General features: G+C 43.3%; 1 protein-coding gene across 1 annotated transcript in view; it reads right to left on the bottom strand.

The window, feature by feature from the left end:
• Positions 1–2902: 2902 nt before the first annotated feature.
• The window catches only part of LOC124545066 (fatty acid-binding protein, muscle-like), a 34188-nt gene continuing 20862 nt past the window's right edge, over positions 2903–16228 (bottom strand). The window contains exons 2-3 of the mRNA XM_047123864.1: positions 13316–13587; positions 2903–3246 (exon numbers count right to left, since the gene is read on the bottom strand). Coding sequence (XP_046979820.1) covers positions 3196–3246; positions 13316–13587 — 323 coding nt within the window. The 3' untranslated portion in view covers positions 2903–3195. The remainder of the gene's footprint in view (positions 3247–13315; positions 13588–16228) is intronic.

Genomic DNA, 16228 nt, shown 5'->3' with positions numbered 1-16228 from the left:
TTCCTTGCCAGCTATTTTGAAATAAAAAAAATGGCTCTGAGCACTATGGGACTTAACTCCTGAGGTCATCAGTCCCGTAGAACTTAGAACTACTTAAACCTAAGGACATCACACACACCCATGCCCGAGGCAGGATTCGAACCTGCGACAGTAGCGGTCACGCGGTTCCAAACTGTAGCGCATAGAAGCGATCGGCCACCTTGGCCGGCATTTTGGAATCCTTGTGTAAATCGTCCTCATATGTAGAACATCTACTCCAAAGAAATATCGGAAACGGAAATATTTTCGTATTTTTTGCTGGTTTTATACAGTAACATCATGGAATATAAACACAATATTTGGCTTCACAATTTCTGGTGATGGAAAACCGTAACTCTCACAGAATATTGTGTATGTTACACCACCTACACTTGACGTAATTCCTCTAATAGGTAACACTTGGCCTGAAATAAGGCTTTTGAAAAATATATGTATATGTTCAAAATGAACTCCATCTTGACCGTTAAGTAATGACATAACATTCATCTTGTCTCAAGCTGACTGGTCCACAGTTATTGGCTGTATATTGTTGGGCAGAATTGGAGCATTATTATTTTTTCCACATTGTTTTCAGGCCATCCAGTTACAATGAAGTCCTTGTGAAGAGGGAGTGTCTTTCGTCTAGTTAAGACGTTAACTATGTGATTGTATTAGTATGCATAGATTTTTGTAAGGAGAGGAAAAAAATCATGACTTACACTTTTTTTATTTTGATGCACTATACACTTATATGTATAACTGTATATATTAACATCCTTCAGTGGTATCACAGTTCTTTGCCCACATCTAGTTTGTTGAATTCATGTATATAATTATGTACTTATTCACATGTGTATGAAAATGCTGGAAGATAGCTCCTTCCACAATGTATACTTTGATGTGCAAGGTCCATCAAATTCTTCCACAATTTCTCACAGAAGCTATTTTCGTATGTCTACCAGATGATACATTCATCAACAGCATGCTGGACTGTACATCTCATATACATGAAACATGTTCTTGTAAACACTTGCATTCTTTGTCATTATATTTCCTTATTGTTCATGGGAAGACACCACTGAATGCAGCATAGTCATACGATGCCAGTGAGGGTGTTTGAGTATTTCTGCTGAATATGGCTCCAGTTATCATCGAATTACTGGGTAGATAAAATCACTCATTGCTGAATAATGTCATTTACTATCTCGATATCGAGGATTTTCCAAAACCACCATTGCACTGAACAGGCATTGGGATGACATCCCTACAAGAACTCGTTTGCTGTCACTGACATTGAAACGGTACGCTGCATTGAAGAGCAATACTTATGGTACTCGAAGTTCGGCCTGTTATTTCATCAGAGGATACTTTATGACATCACTTTCAACAACAACAATATTGAGTTAAACATGCACACATAATAATGGAAGCTCAGCCTCAAGACACAAGTGTATGAGACACCTATATATCATCTTCCACTTTCCGTTGTCTGTGCCAGAAATGACAGTAGGCCAGGTGTGTGATACAGGTTTATATCATCCCCGTGAACACGGTACATGGGTGGAGGCAGGTTGGGTGAAGTCACGGTACTCTCAGACAATGCAACTATGAGCAGGCACAGCAGCATTCAAGAGTAATAAACCAGTTAAAGTGGATGCCGCCTGCTCGATCATGTCGCCAGCCCACAGATGCTCTCAGCTACACTGTAATTGTGTATAATAAAATGCCACCATAGCATAATTGTTTCAATAAATAATAAAACAACACCACAGAATAGTTGTTTAAATGAACAAAAGAGGCCACTAAAAGATAATAAAATGCCTCCATCTGTGCTACAGCATAGTTGTCCAAGTAAACAACAAAATTCCAAGACAAGTGGACTATTATACTATTTTAATTTTGTATAGGTGGGCTATATCTGCAGTTATAATTTACCATAGATTTATGTTTTAAATTAACATGAACTAGCTAGATCCACCATCTTGAATTGTGGTTATGAAAAGCGGAAAAGAAGGCAAGATATGGTGGGAATGTGGAGGAGAAAGTGGAGGGGTGATGGTAAACTCTAAGAGGAAGATGTAGGTGGAGGAGGAGATTGATCTCGATCGAGTAGGTGATGGGAGGTGGAGGGGGGAGGGGAGGAGGTTAATGGGGAAGGATAGGTGTGTGGGAGACAGATAGGGGTGCCCTGACCTTATGACACTGATGCAGACAGAACCCTGTTGTCTGTGCTTGTTACTCCCTCCATCCCTCGCTATCCCTATCACTAAATCTGATAGATTGGAATACATTGCAAATAAAAATTGCCCCATAACTTAATCTTTGATTTGATATTAATCATCCAGGGAGAGAAAGATTAAGTAATCGACTTCTAGGACATAGTTCAAGCACTCACAAGGCACAGCTGTCTTATCACATAAACACATGAGCTGCATGACAGCTATATATTTGCACCTCGTTTTGCAGTGTATTAGCAATAACACTGTAAGTCAGTTAGTTGTAAGTCTGGTCAAGGAAGGTATAAGCTGTAATTTGACATTGTAATATTCTGTCAATTCTATGTTGCTCAACAAAAAATTCGAGGAATAGCGTATTTCCAATGGAAGATTCACATAGCAGACATAATACGTCGAGAAGACTTTATTGCTTTACCTTTTCTCATTTCCTTTTTAACTTAAGAAGATATCAGTCATTCCTCATAGAACAAAGTATGTTCTTGACAGCAAATTTTAATAGTTACTTTTTTCTGTAGCTATTAGTCATATCAAGGAAACCAGCTGCAGTTTTAAATGTTTCTCAAAATTACGTGAATCATCAGATCAAACGTTTAATGTGAAATAATTTTATTAATACACAGTAAATTCAGCATTATGTTCGAATTTTAAGAAAACATTGACTTAAATACATGTAACAATTATACCAAATGCAAAATACAAAACACTTTAGGGATATCATAATCTGTTCAGAATGAAACCTGCAACTTGCAATATAAAAATATAAAAAACTGGAATACATGTACATGCTAATAAATGGGCTGACAAGTTCATTCTAAACAGCAATTGTCAAATAAGCCGTTATGAAACTGTATCACAGAGTACAGAATCTAAATTCTTACAATTTCTTAACAATTCGTTTTAAAAATTGAAATAATTGTCTTCAGTGATGAAAGCTGCAGTCTTATATTGCTTTGTAAATCCTCGTACACACAATGTCGTCCACTGTCATGGTCTGAAAAATACAACTGAAATTAATCGACTTTCTGGCACAGTTTCGAAGAATCAAATTAAACGTATTGTTTTGGAACGCAGTTATAGTCTATGATGAGTTTTCTTTGCAACTACCTACAACTGTCAGACTGACAACTGAAAATTTAGCCTCAAAGTTAACATTAAGTGCTATGGAGTCTGTTTCACTGCCAAGCTAGAGATCAATTCACAACCTGGCATTTGATTTCTTGTTTTTGCCAAAATGTTAGCATGCAGCTCTTAGCGAAGCTGTAATTAGATATGTGACCTGTGAAAATGTGTTCCAAATACTCCATTTCTTGCCACATATTTTACAAGGCGCCACAATTGAGTTTTACACTGGTTTAATGTGCTTGTAATCTTCTAACAATCCACAAAGATAACGCATGACTACCTTCACTGGTGACTTAATACAGAAGCAGAGAGTTTTACCATAGATACACAAAGTGATTACGACCCCAGGTGGTAACCTCTTAATGAATATGGTGTCCGTTTCGTGGCTATGGGCGTACATGTATACTTGACAAGTAGAGCGGCCAGACGGCTCTGGGCATCAATATAAGCGGCAAGGGGTATTTACTTATGCCCGGCAAGCAGGAAGTCATGACGGCTGGACGTGGGAGCAGGTAAACGTGCGCCCTAAAATTAGCGACTGGCTATTGTGCGAATTTCAAGACACTTGCCAGCATCTTCGTTAACTACTCTTCTTTGTAATGTCGTAAAGCGCTACAGCTTTCACCTGCTCCTTTCTGCTTACGAGTCGATTGAATACTAATAATTTGATTTCCTAACGTACACAAGACAGATGACACAAATTTTTATAATCTGAAGAGCATGAACTATCCCAATGAACTGATGTACCAGATGTTACAAAGTCCAACAGTGCACCAAAATACTTGTAGTATCTCAGCAACATTCTCAGCAGCGAAGAATATAAATCGGCATGCACTGTCAAGTAGCTATAATTTGACTTCCTAATCTACGAAGTACACATGATACAAACACATGTGATGTGAAAGGCATGAATTGTCCTCACATGTCAGATGTTTCAAAAGCCGCACAGTGTAGCATAATACTTGCAGTTTCTCGGTGACCCTCGCTGCCGCGAGGAACAGAAGACCGTCCGAATTTTGGGTGTCCTCGCTAGGAACTTTTCACTTTAAAACTATGTCTAGAAACATATTGGTCCGATATTAATGAGATTTTATATATTGCAGGCACTTATGTTGCTAGTGTAAATCTTACGTTAAAAGTTCTCAAAAACAAAAATTCTTATCATTTTTCTGAGCTCACTTTTCTGCACCTCAAGAAAAACCAATAACAGAAAGCAGGGATTAGTTTTGAGATTCTCTTTCGTAGTTATCACTGCAGCCACTGTGACTGTACATTGTGATACTGGTTTTATGTTGAGTATTACCGAAGACTAGTTTTATGTGCTATGGAACGTGCGGTTATCCGACAGTGGACACAGCCTGCAGCTGTCGTAGGGTTGTTTGTCGCTCTCCAGCGAGGGGCACAGGTACCTCCACCACCTTTAGCCGGTAGGGCGGACTGGACGCTCGGTTCTAGTAGCCGCGTAAGGGTTAATATATGAATGGGAAAATGTGATCAAAATGCTCCATAGCTTGCCATAGGTTTTACAAGTTGCTGCAGCTGGTGTTTACACTGGTACAATGCCCTTCCAAGCCTCTCACAACTCGCCACAGGTACGCAGTTTGATGCCACCGAGGATGGTAACCACTTAGAAAACCTGGTGATAACATTGTAAGCCTATGTCAAAAACAAACAATTTCAACAAGATCTCAGTTCTTATTTCACGATTTAGGAGTGAAGGGATCTATAACCAACTTTCAAACGTTTATAATTGTTTGGGGCGGCTTTTCATGCCTCACTGAAAAGTATTCCATTAATGGGATGATTGGGTAATTATGACCCCAAAAAATGTTAGCCTACTCATTTTCTGAGTAATTTCAATTGCCGCGCGGGGTAGCCGCTGTCCTTATCGTAAGTTAGTTTAAGTTCGATTAAATAGTGCGTCAACTTAGGAACCGATGAAATGAAATGATCGTATGGCATTGTTGGCCGCCAATTTGGTCTATCAGACCTTACCACAAATTTCCAAACATTTTTTCAATTATTAAGCTACTTCAGTATTACTCTAAAACAAAGGACACTTCTTAGTGCTTTATCAGGTCCCTTGTTAGAAGAAAGTCACATACACAACTCCAGTTGCCTCTGATAGACCTCTTAAAATGGGGCTTCCTCCTCGAAGTAGTCCATGTAGAATTTCGCGACCACAGGCGTGTCTATATGGAGTGCTTCGAGGAGGAAGCTTTGGCGTCCTCCAAATGGAAACCTACTTGTTTCCTACGTTATGTGGATAACACGTTTGTGATCTGGCCCCATGGAAGGGACAAGCTCCTAGACTTCTTTACACACCTGAACTCCATACATCCGAACATCAAATTCACTATGGAAACTGAAGCAGAAGGAATATTACCATTCCTGGACGTCATGGTCAAAAGAAGAGCGGATGGCACCCTGGGTCACGGGGTATACATGAAGAAAATGCACACGGATGCAAGCGCATAGCTGCCACCACCCTGCGCAGAGGAATGGGCTGCTAAAAACACTGGTGCACAGCGCGCCCACCATCTCTGACGCAGAGAGTCTGACCCAAGAGCTGGAACATCTCAAAACTGTATTCCGGAAAAACGGGTACTCGTAATGGCAGATCAGACGCGCTCTCCGCCCTAGCTCTACGGTACAGCGTGTGGAGACGGAAGAAGTCACGGAGAAAGAGATAGCCACTGCCTATATGCCATATACTGGCGCACTATCGGGGAAAATAGGACGAATATTGAGGAAACACAGAGTAGGAACTGTCTTTTTCTCACTAAATAAAACGCGAGCATTATTGGGAAGTGTCAAAGACGATCTCGGTTTGCGGATGGCCGGCATACAGGGTGTTACAAAAAGGTACGGCCAAACTTTCAGGAAACATTCCTCACACACAAAGAAAGAGAATATGTTATGTGGACACGTGTCCGGAAACGCTTACTTTCCATGTGAGAGCTCATTTTATTACTTCTCTTCAAATCACATTAATCATGGAATGGAAACATACAGCTACAGAACGTACCAGCGTGACTTCAAACACTTTGTTACAGAAAATGTTCAAAATGTCCTCCGTTGGCGAGGATACATGCATCCACCCTCCGTCGCATGGAATCCCTGATGCGCTGATGCAGCCCTGTAGAATGGCGTATTGTATCACAGCTGTCCACAATACGAGCACGAAGAGTCTCTACATTTGGTACCGGGGTTGCACAGACAAGAGCTTTCAAATGCCCCCATAAATGAAAGTCAAGAGGGTTGAGGCCAGGAGAGCGTGGAGGCCATGAATTGGTCCGCCTCTACCAATCCATCGGTCACCGAACCTGTTGTTGAGAAGCGTACGAACGCTTCGACTGAAATGTGCAGGAGCTCCACCGTGCATGAACCACATGTTGTGTCGTACTTGTAAAGGCACATGTTCTAGCAGCACAGGTAGAGTATCCCGTATGAAATCATGATAACGTGCTCCATTGAGCGTAGGTGGAAGAACATGGGGTCCAATCAAGAGATCACCAACAATGCCTGCCTAAACGTTCACAGAAAATCTATGTTGATGACGTGATTGCACAATTGCGTGCGGATTCTCGTCAGCCCACACATGTTGACTGTGAAAATTTACAATTTGATCACGTTGGAATGAAGCCTCATCCGCAATGAGAACATTTGCACTGGAATGAGGATTGACACATTGTTGGATGAACCATTCGCAGAAGTGTACCCTTGGAGGCCAATCAGCTGCTGATAGTGCCTGCACACGCTGTACATGGTACGGAAACAACTGGTTCTCCCGTAGCACTCTCCATACAGTGACGTGGTCAACTTTACCTTGTACAGCAGCAACTTCTCTGACGCTGACATTAGGGTTATCGTCAACTGCACGAAGAATCCTCGTCCATTGCAGGCGTCCTCGTCGTTCTAGGTCTTCCCCAGTCGCGAGTCATAAGCTGGAATGTTCCGTGCTCCCTAAGACGCCGATCAATTGCTTCGAACGTCTTCCTGTCGGGACACCTTCGTTCTGGAAATCTGTCTCGATACAAACGTACCGCGCCACGGCTATTGCCCCGTGCTAACCCATACATCAAATGGGCATCTGCCAACTCCGCATTTGTAAACATTGCACTGACTGCAAAACCACGTTCGTGATGAACACTAACCTGTTGATGCTACGTACTGATGTGCTTGATGCTAGTACTGTAGAGCAATGAGTCGCATGTCAACACAAGCACCGAAGTCAACATTATCTTCCTTCAATTGGACCAACTGGCGGTGAATCGAGGAAGTACAGTACATACTGACGAAACTAAAATGAGCTCTAACATGGAAATCAAGCGTTTCCGGACACATGTCCACATAATATCTTTTCTTTATTTGTGTGTGAGGAATGTTTCCGGAAGGTTTGACCGTACCTTTTTGTAACACCCTGTATTGGGCAGATAGTGCGCACCATCGAAGATCGTTGTCGAGAACATCAGAGGCACACTCGACTTGGGTACCCTAGCAAGTCGGCGGTCGCAGAGCACAGTTCGTCCGAAAATCACGAAATGGACTACCAACATACCAGGGTCTTGGCACAGACACATAAATACTGGGACAGCGTCGTTAGAGAGGCTATCGAAATTCGTACCAGGGACGGATTCAACAACCGAGATTGCGGCTACAACCTCAGCAGAGCAAGGGAACCAGAATTGAGTCTAATTAAAAAGATGTTCACAAAAGGAAACGAACGGGCGACTAGGGCGGACGAGGCAATTACGCCAACACCACCACAGACGACGTCAGCGTCTCACCGACTGCCGACGCGCGGGCGCGGACCGCGGAGAGAACGCCTCGCGAGGGGAGGGGATTTAAGACGACCGCCCGTCCTCAGGAGCTCAGTTCGTAACCTACATTTTAGAGTCAGATGAGACACCTTTCAGTTTTTCACTTATGTAGTGAGCGAAACTATAGGAAAAAATAATGAACTTGTGTAGAAGTCTTAATTATCACGAACATAATATGGAGCTGAATAGGACATGTGAAAGTTAGTGGTCAATGAACGACTTAAGAAAACCTGAATGGGCCATAGGAAACTTACGTGTGAAGAACATGGATGCTAATGTCTCAAGCCATTATGCATAGAAGTACTTTAAAGAAGGCTTTTCAAACATTGGATGTCAAATTTCTGATTTCATGGTTTGAGAAAAAAGTACTTATTCGTAATAAAAGATGCCAATTACAATCAAAATTAATCTCAAAGTAAATATGAGGCCCTCAGTGTTGAGGGTGCTCAGTAACATATGATTAGTGCTGACTATAAGCATTTTCCACTGTTTTTACCCATAATATCAATTGTGTGAGGTAATCGCTCTAAGAAATAGTAATGTAGTTGTCAAAGGACTGACACTAATATTTTCTGTGCGGTAGTAATTCTAAATCCTTGAATTTGAGCTTCACTTTAAGAAAGTTACAGCTGTCTAAACTGGTGGAAGAGAGGAGGGAGGGTCTCAGTGCTAATATTCATTATCTGAGTGTGGATTTAAGTTTAGTGTGCACTAATGACATGCATAAATGTTGTGCGTTTTATCTTACAAGGGGACCTTACGGGCTGTCCCTCTTCGTTTTGCTTTATTATAGGGTTTACAGGTCAGTGACTGAGCACCAGTTATTTAATGCAGTACAACACAGCCCTTAGAAGAACTCTGAAAAATTGCCTTTTGCAGTTGTAGAATTTGACTGCTATTAAAGAAACATTCCAGACTGATTAACGCAATCGTCAGTAAAAAATTCATAATGTCTAAACTCTAGTAATTATGTAGTCTTCGGTTGTTACCTAGGTGGCAACATTATTTTACTTTTATTTACAGTCTATTTAAAGAACTGAAATGTTCACTGATAAGTGATGAATTCTAATACTTTAGGAAAAATAACACACCCCTGGAAATTGAAATAAGAACACCGTGAATTCATTGTCCCAGGAAGGGGAAACTTTATTGACACATTCCTGGGGTCAGATACATCACACGATCACACTGACAGAACCACAGGCACATAGACACAGGCAACAGAGCATGCACAATGTCGGCACTAGTACAGTGTATATCCACCTTTCGCAGCAATGCAGGCTGCTATTCTCCCATGGAGACGATCGTAGAGATGCTGGATGTAGTCCTGTGGAACGGCTTGCCATGCCATTTCCACCTGGCGCCTCAGTTGGACCAGCGTTCGTGCTGGACGTGCAGACCGCGTGAGACGACGCTTCATCCAGTCCCAAACATGCTCAATGGGGGACAGATCCGGAGATCTTGCTGGCCAGGGTAGTTGACTTACACCTTCTAGAGCACGTTGGGTGGCACGGGATACATGCGGACGTGCATTGTCCTGTTGGAACAGCAAGTTCCCTTGCCGGTCTAGGAATGGTAGAACGATGGGTTCGATGACGGTTTGGATGTACCGTGCACTATTCAGTGTCCCCTCGACGATCACCAGTGGTGTACGGCCAGTGTAGGAGATCGCTCCCCACACCATGATGCCGAGTGTTGGCCCTGTGTGCCTCGGTCGTATGCACTCCTGATTGTGGCGCTCACCTGCACGGCGCCAAACACGCATACGACCATCATTGGCACCAAGGCAGAAGCGACTCTCATCGCTGAAGACGACACGTCTCCATTCGTCCCTCCATTCACGCCTGTCGCGACACCACTGGAGGCGGGCTGCACGATGTTGGGGCGTGAGCGGGAGACGGCCTAACGGTGTGCGGGACCGTAGCCCAGCTTCATGGAGACGGTTGCGAATGGTCCTCGCCGATACCCCAGGAGCAACAGTGTCCCTAATTTGCTGGGAAGTGGCGGTGCGGTCCCCTACGGCACTGCGTAGGATCCTACGGTCTTGGCGTGCATCCATGCGTCGCGGCGGTCCGGTCCCAGGTCGACGGGCACGTGCACCTTCCGCCGACCACTGGCGACAACATCGATGTACTGTGGAGACCTCACGCCCCACGTGTTGAGCAATTCGGCGGTACGTCCACCCGGCCTCCCGCATGCCCACTATACGCCCTCGCTCAAAGTCCGTCAAGTGCACATACGGTTCACGTCCACGCTGTCGCGGCATGCTACCAGTGTTAAAAGACTGCGATGGAGCTCCGTATGCCACGGCAAACTGGCTGACACTGACGGCGGCGGTGCACAAATGCTGCGCAGCTAGCGCCATTCGACGGCCAACACCGCGGTTCCTGGTGTGTCCGCCGTGCCGTGCGTGTGATCATTGCTTGTACAGCCCTCTCGCAGTGTCGGGAGCAAGTATGGTGGGTCTGACACACCGGTGTCAATGTGTTCTTTTTTCCATTTCCAGGAGTGTATTTTACTATTTGTAATTATGCCACACGAAAACAAAATGTTGTACATATGCGAAGTGCCTTGCTGTAAAATGATAAAGTAACATCCAACAGTAACACTGCTTAGCCTCTAGAAATAAAGCATTTTATTTTCAGTTCGATGTTTAACATTTTTGTACCAAATTTTAAATTACTGAGAATACTCGCATTTTCATGTGACTAATAATAAAAAAATAAGACACTCATTTATTAAAAAGCTATTATTCTATATTTGGTAATAAACATAGCCATTTATTAATCAATATGAAATTTAAGTAAGTATAAAAGTTTATACCAAGGGGATTAAAATTCTTTAAAGTTACTTTCACTGTTATCTTATGAACTTCATGTAGTTAATTAAAGATTTAAAACTGATGCAACGGAAATGTTTTGACTGTTGATGCAGCAATGGTGCAAAATGAATAATATAAGAAAAATAAAAGTGCGATTATTGATTAACAAAAAAGGTATTTTGATTTGACTCCTGACAATTGCTTTCAATTTCCTTGTTCAAGATTGTTGCCCTAAGAGATTAGGATTACCACACTTCCGCTCCACGAACTCAGCAGCTGGTGAAAATGTTAATACACTAAAATTTTTGTAGTTAATAGTGGGCAGAAATTTAATTCTTAAAGTTGACTTCTTTGAAATTTTTTATTTTATTTTTAATGGCTTCGCACTGCTTTAGGAACGTTATGTTTAGGCACTATAAGTAAGAAACTACATATAAAGAAGAGGAGGGTCGGTCCCTAAGATATTTCTTTTCCTTCACTACGTAACAGAATTAAAGGGTTACATTTCAGATTCCCATAATTGTCTCCCATTAAGACCAGAAGTTGGAAATTTGGCTCAAAGGTACCTACAATCCCTCTCAGTAAAGGTGCAAAATCGAGGCATCCAGTGACTTCACCCTTGGACTCGGCAATGCTTCAAAAAGCAAGGTGTCTACACATGCGGAAAAAATACCAAAGCTCAGAAATTCGTGTGAAGTGGATTAATGATGTTACATTGACACCAAACTACAGCACAATTCTGCCCGACGTATCCGACGATTGGAAAGTCCTCACAGCCCTTCTTACCTGCATTTCACCCCATCTCTTGGTGCACCATGGAGGTCAGAACCGCGACGCTCAGCGGTTTTCTTATGGGTGACCAAGGAAAATGTTTCCAACAAGCTACCGCTCAGAATCGACACCAGAAGGCCTCAGTGTGTGGCATAGAGGGCGTCAATGAAACCACTCCTTTACTTGGGGCGTTGATGCCTAGACATCTCGCTATGGAAAACATCAGTTCTCAGTGCGATGAGTAACAGGGCGACGTTCTTGACAAACTTCTACGCTGTTGACGTCCCCCAAACGAATCAGCCCATCTCTGAGGGCATCGCGTGTCTGCAATCAAATTGAGTGATCGCACCCCTGTGGAGTGCAGCACGACCGCAATTTTTGTCTGGTGTACAGGGCGGAGCCACAAGGGGCCGTTCAAACCCATACTACGAAAATTTGACGTGATCCGAAGCAGCAAAACGTGTTTATGATTCTTGAGCCCTCCCATTTTGCGCCCTCCTATGGCGTGATCACAGCTAAGCCCTGCGTCACTGAACTAGCGCCTGCTGGTAACGTGGGAAATCTAAGCGTAATTTAAAGAGGTAGTTGTCATACTAGTGCCAAGGAATCAGTAAATGGCTGCCTGTATACAGCGGCATTTTTGTTGAAGTGCCCAGCGAACAACCGTGGGTGGCACTCAGGGATCTTAGCGGAATCCTTTGACGTTTTATTCACGCATGTTTCGACGTCGCGACCTCCTGAGATCACGCCAGAGGAGTGCGCGAAACATTAGGGCTGAAAAAGCATAAGCACCCATTTCTGCTTCGGATCACGTTTGATTTTCATCAAATGGTTTTGAACGATCTCTAGCATAACGGAGCAAGCATTGCGGCCGTGATACACTACAAAGGAGAGCGGATTACGTTAATTGGGGCTACAGGCCCGTGAGGTCTCTTTCCCGTAGCTCATCTCGCTGTGAATTGTCGTTTACGTTCACGAAACGTGTAGGAATCAACTTCCCAAGTAAAGAGGTAGTTCATTGACACCATTTATGCCATCTTCTGTGACCTTTTCTTGTCGATTTTGATAGGCGGTGTGTCGGAATCTTTTCCTCTGCAACCCATTGGAAAACGGAATAATTTAAACGCTGGGCGTCACATTTCTGATCTCCATCGCAGAGACATCAAAAGAATGAGACAAATATGGGTAGCAGGGGCTGTGAAGACCTTCCCATTGTGTCAAACGTCCCCGGCGGCATTGAGCGGAATAGCAGTGACGTTTGGTGATAATGTGACATCATTAACCCGCTCTAGACCTCACATGAACTTCTGAGATCTGGTCTTTCTTCCGCAAGTGTCGACAACTTGCCGTTTTTGGTGATATCGCAAGGCGCCAGGATTTTTCACCATTACAGGCGAAGGTTGTAGGTATCTTTGAGATTGCTGAGATCTTACACCACACGTAAAGAGCGGTCAAAAGAGTTGAGGCTTTGGATCCGGACTGGAAGCAGTCCTACACAATGTTTTCGCGCCGACCCTACTCACCATCTTCAGCTCTTCGTCTGAGAACTCCCGCACAGTGGTGGTGGTCTTATCGCCCTTCTGGATGTGGTGCAGCTTGTTGCCTTCCTGGGTGATGGTCGAATTCACTTTGCGGCCGTCCGGAGTCTCCTCCACGAACTCCTCATCGAGTTTGAAGGTGATGAGCATCGTCCTGAATGCCGACGCAGACTTGAACGTGTAGGTGTCTCCGTCCTTTGTCAGCTCCACGACGGGGCTAACTGCGCCGGCCATCTTGCGAGCCAACATGCCCGCCCCTGTAATAGATGTGCGACGCTTTACTATCAAGCGTTCAGTGCTGCAGCGCCAGGTTTCAGCGTAGGTTACAAGCAGCCACCTAACTATGGCAGTCACGGTCGCTATTCACGACATACATGGGCATCTCTGTGACACATAATACAAAATCCCTTACGAATGCGGTCAAGTACACTGAGGAACTACTAAAGAATCAACACACGCCTTAAAAAATCCAATGACAGTTGTCTGGGCAGCACGGATAATCGTCAGTAGCAGATCGTGTTTTGGGACCAGGAAACCACCAAATTCGATTCTCTGATGCTCTAGTTTTATAAAGGTCTAATCATTACTATGTCAGCACGTACAGGAAGCCACTGAAATTAAAAACAAAATCTTTAACGAAAGCAGGACTGAAATTAAGAACCTTGAGGGCTGTAGTGCTCAACAAGCAAAAACAACATGTGCAGTACAAGCTGTGTAACGATTTCTATGAGTTGTCTAAGTTTAATCGAGATTTGTTACTTGGCAGTGACACACAGCGTGAAATTTAGTTTCGTCAAAAATGGCTCTGAGTACTATGGGACTCAACTGCTGTGGTCATAAGTCCCCTAGAACTTAGAACTACTTAAACCTAACTAACCTAAGGACATCACACACATCCATGCCCGAGGCAGGATTCGAACCTGCGACCGTAGCGGTCGTGCGGTTCCAGACTGTAGCGCCTTTAACCGCTCGGCCACTCCGGCCGGCTTAGTTTCGTCCTTAAGTTCTGCACATCGTTGTAAATACACTTATTTGTGGTTTAATGTGCAGCATACTTGCTTAGCTCTCATTAGTGTTTACGCTAACGCTTTCATCACAAGAATCAAGAGCTTGAAGCTCAGTTTACGAAATCAAATCAACAGTAAATTGTTCTTCTTCTGCTAGCGCTTATACGTTCTGGATGTTGGTGAAAATCATAGCTACATCAATTTTACTTGTTCGAAAAAATTGTTCGTTCGTATGTGAAGTCCATGTCTGTAAGTTTCCGATACAAGATCTTCCTCCTGTAGCTCGTCCTCTTTTATCAAGCAGGTACTTCTCCTTGGAGAATGATCAGCAGCAGTTTGTACCTATTTCGACTGCTCGTTACATGGCTGAGAAATATTTTTCTGAAGTTTAACGCGTTTGGGAGTTCTTTCTCTCCCTTCATTTTGTGGATAATGTCGATGTTAGTAATTTCGTCTGTCCATGCCACTCTTAGCATTCTCCTATACAGCCATAACTCAAATGCCTCTAACAAAAAATCAATATAACAGGCACAGAGTCTCAGTTCATGTCTCTTCACCTCTGGAGTAAGATCTGAATGCAGAACAGAGACTCTCGAATATCGATATCATTTCTAAAGGAAAACTCTGTAGATGCTATTTCTCCTTCACAAACTTTGCAGATTGATTAGTGAGTAATTTTTGACAATTCACTCAAAGACAAAAAAGAAAAGAAAAAACTGATATTCATACAGGTATCGACAGAAAATGCAGAATTGTAAACTTTGGCTGCCGATTGTTGACTGTGTGACGCTGCAGGGCAATTTCATCACGCAGCTGGCAAGGATGGTAAAACGGTTGGGATGTCGATGCCAGGGCATAAAGTCTTTGCGAATTTCATTCCGTGTACTCAGTTGGACAGTAACTATGCCTCGCAGACAGGCCATTGAACAATATACGCAGGTAGGAAACGTCTAGTTGGGCTCAAAGAGGCCGGTTGGAATAATACGCGAATCGCTCGACATTTAAATAGCAGCCATGCCACTGTTCGACGACGTTGGTAGGAATGCTTCAACTATGGTCGAACACAGCGTCAAGAAAAGAGTGGTCGACCTACATCTACATGGTTACTCTGCAATTCACACTTAAGTGCCTGGCAGAGTGTTTATGGAACCATTTTCATACTACTACACTACCACGCGCCACTCTCCAATGGCGCGTGGGAAAAAGGAACTTCTAAATCTTTCCGTTCGAGCTCTGATTTCTCTTATTTTATTATGATGATCATTTCTCCCTTCTTAGGTGGGTGTCAATCTATTGTCGCATTCGGAAGAGAAAGTCGGGGACAGAAATTTCGTAAATAGATCTCGCCGCAGAGAAAAGCGCATTTGTTTCAGTGATTGCCACCGCAATTCGCGTATCATATCAGTGACACTCTCACCCCTACTGCCCGATAACACGAAACGAGCTGCCCTTCTTTGCACTTTTTCGATGTCATCCATCAATCCTGCCTGGTAAGGATCTCACACCACGCAGCAATATTCCAGCAGAAGACGGACGAGTGTAATGTAGGCTGTCTCTTTAGTGGATTTGTCTCGTCTTAAAAGTGTTCTGCCAACAAAGCGCAGTCTTTGTTTCGCTATCCCCACAATTTTATCTATGTGGTCTTTCCAATTTAAGTTGCTCGTAATTGTAATTCCTAGGTATTTATTCGAATTGATAGCCCTTAGATTTGTGCGATTTATCGTACACCCAAAATTTATCGGATTTTTTTAGTACCCATGTGGGTGACCTGGCACTTTTCATTGTTTAGTGCCAATTGCCACTTTTCGCACCGTACAGAAATTCTCTCTAGATCATTTTGTAATTGGAATTGATCGACTGATGATTTTACTAGACGGTAAATTAAAGCGTC

Source organism: Schistocerca americana, chromosome 8 (genome assembly GCF_021461395.2).
Source record: "Schistocerca americana isolate TAMUIC-IGC-003095 chromosome 8, iqSchAmer2.1, whole genome shotgun sequence".
Classification (NCBI taxonomy): domain Eukaryota; kingdom Metazoa; phylum Arthropoda; class Insecta; order Orthoptera; family Acrididae; genus Schistocerca; species Schistocerca americana.
The sequence above is the reverse complement of the archived record's forward strand: the minus strand, read 5'-3'. Positions and strand labels throughout refer to the sequence as shown.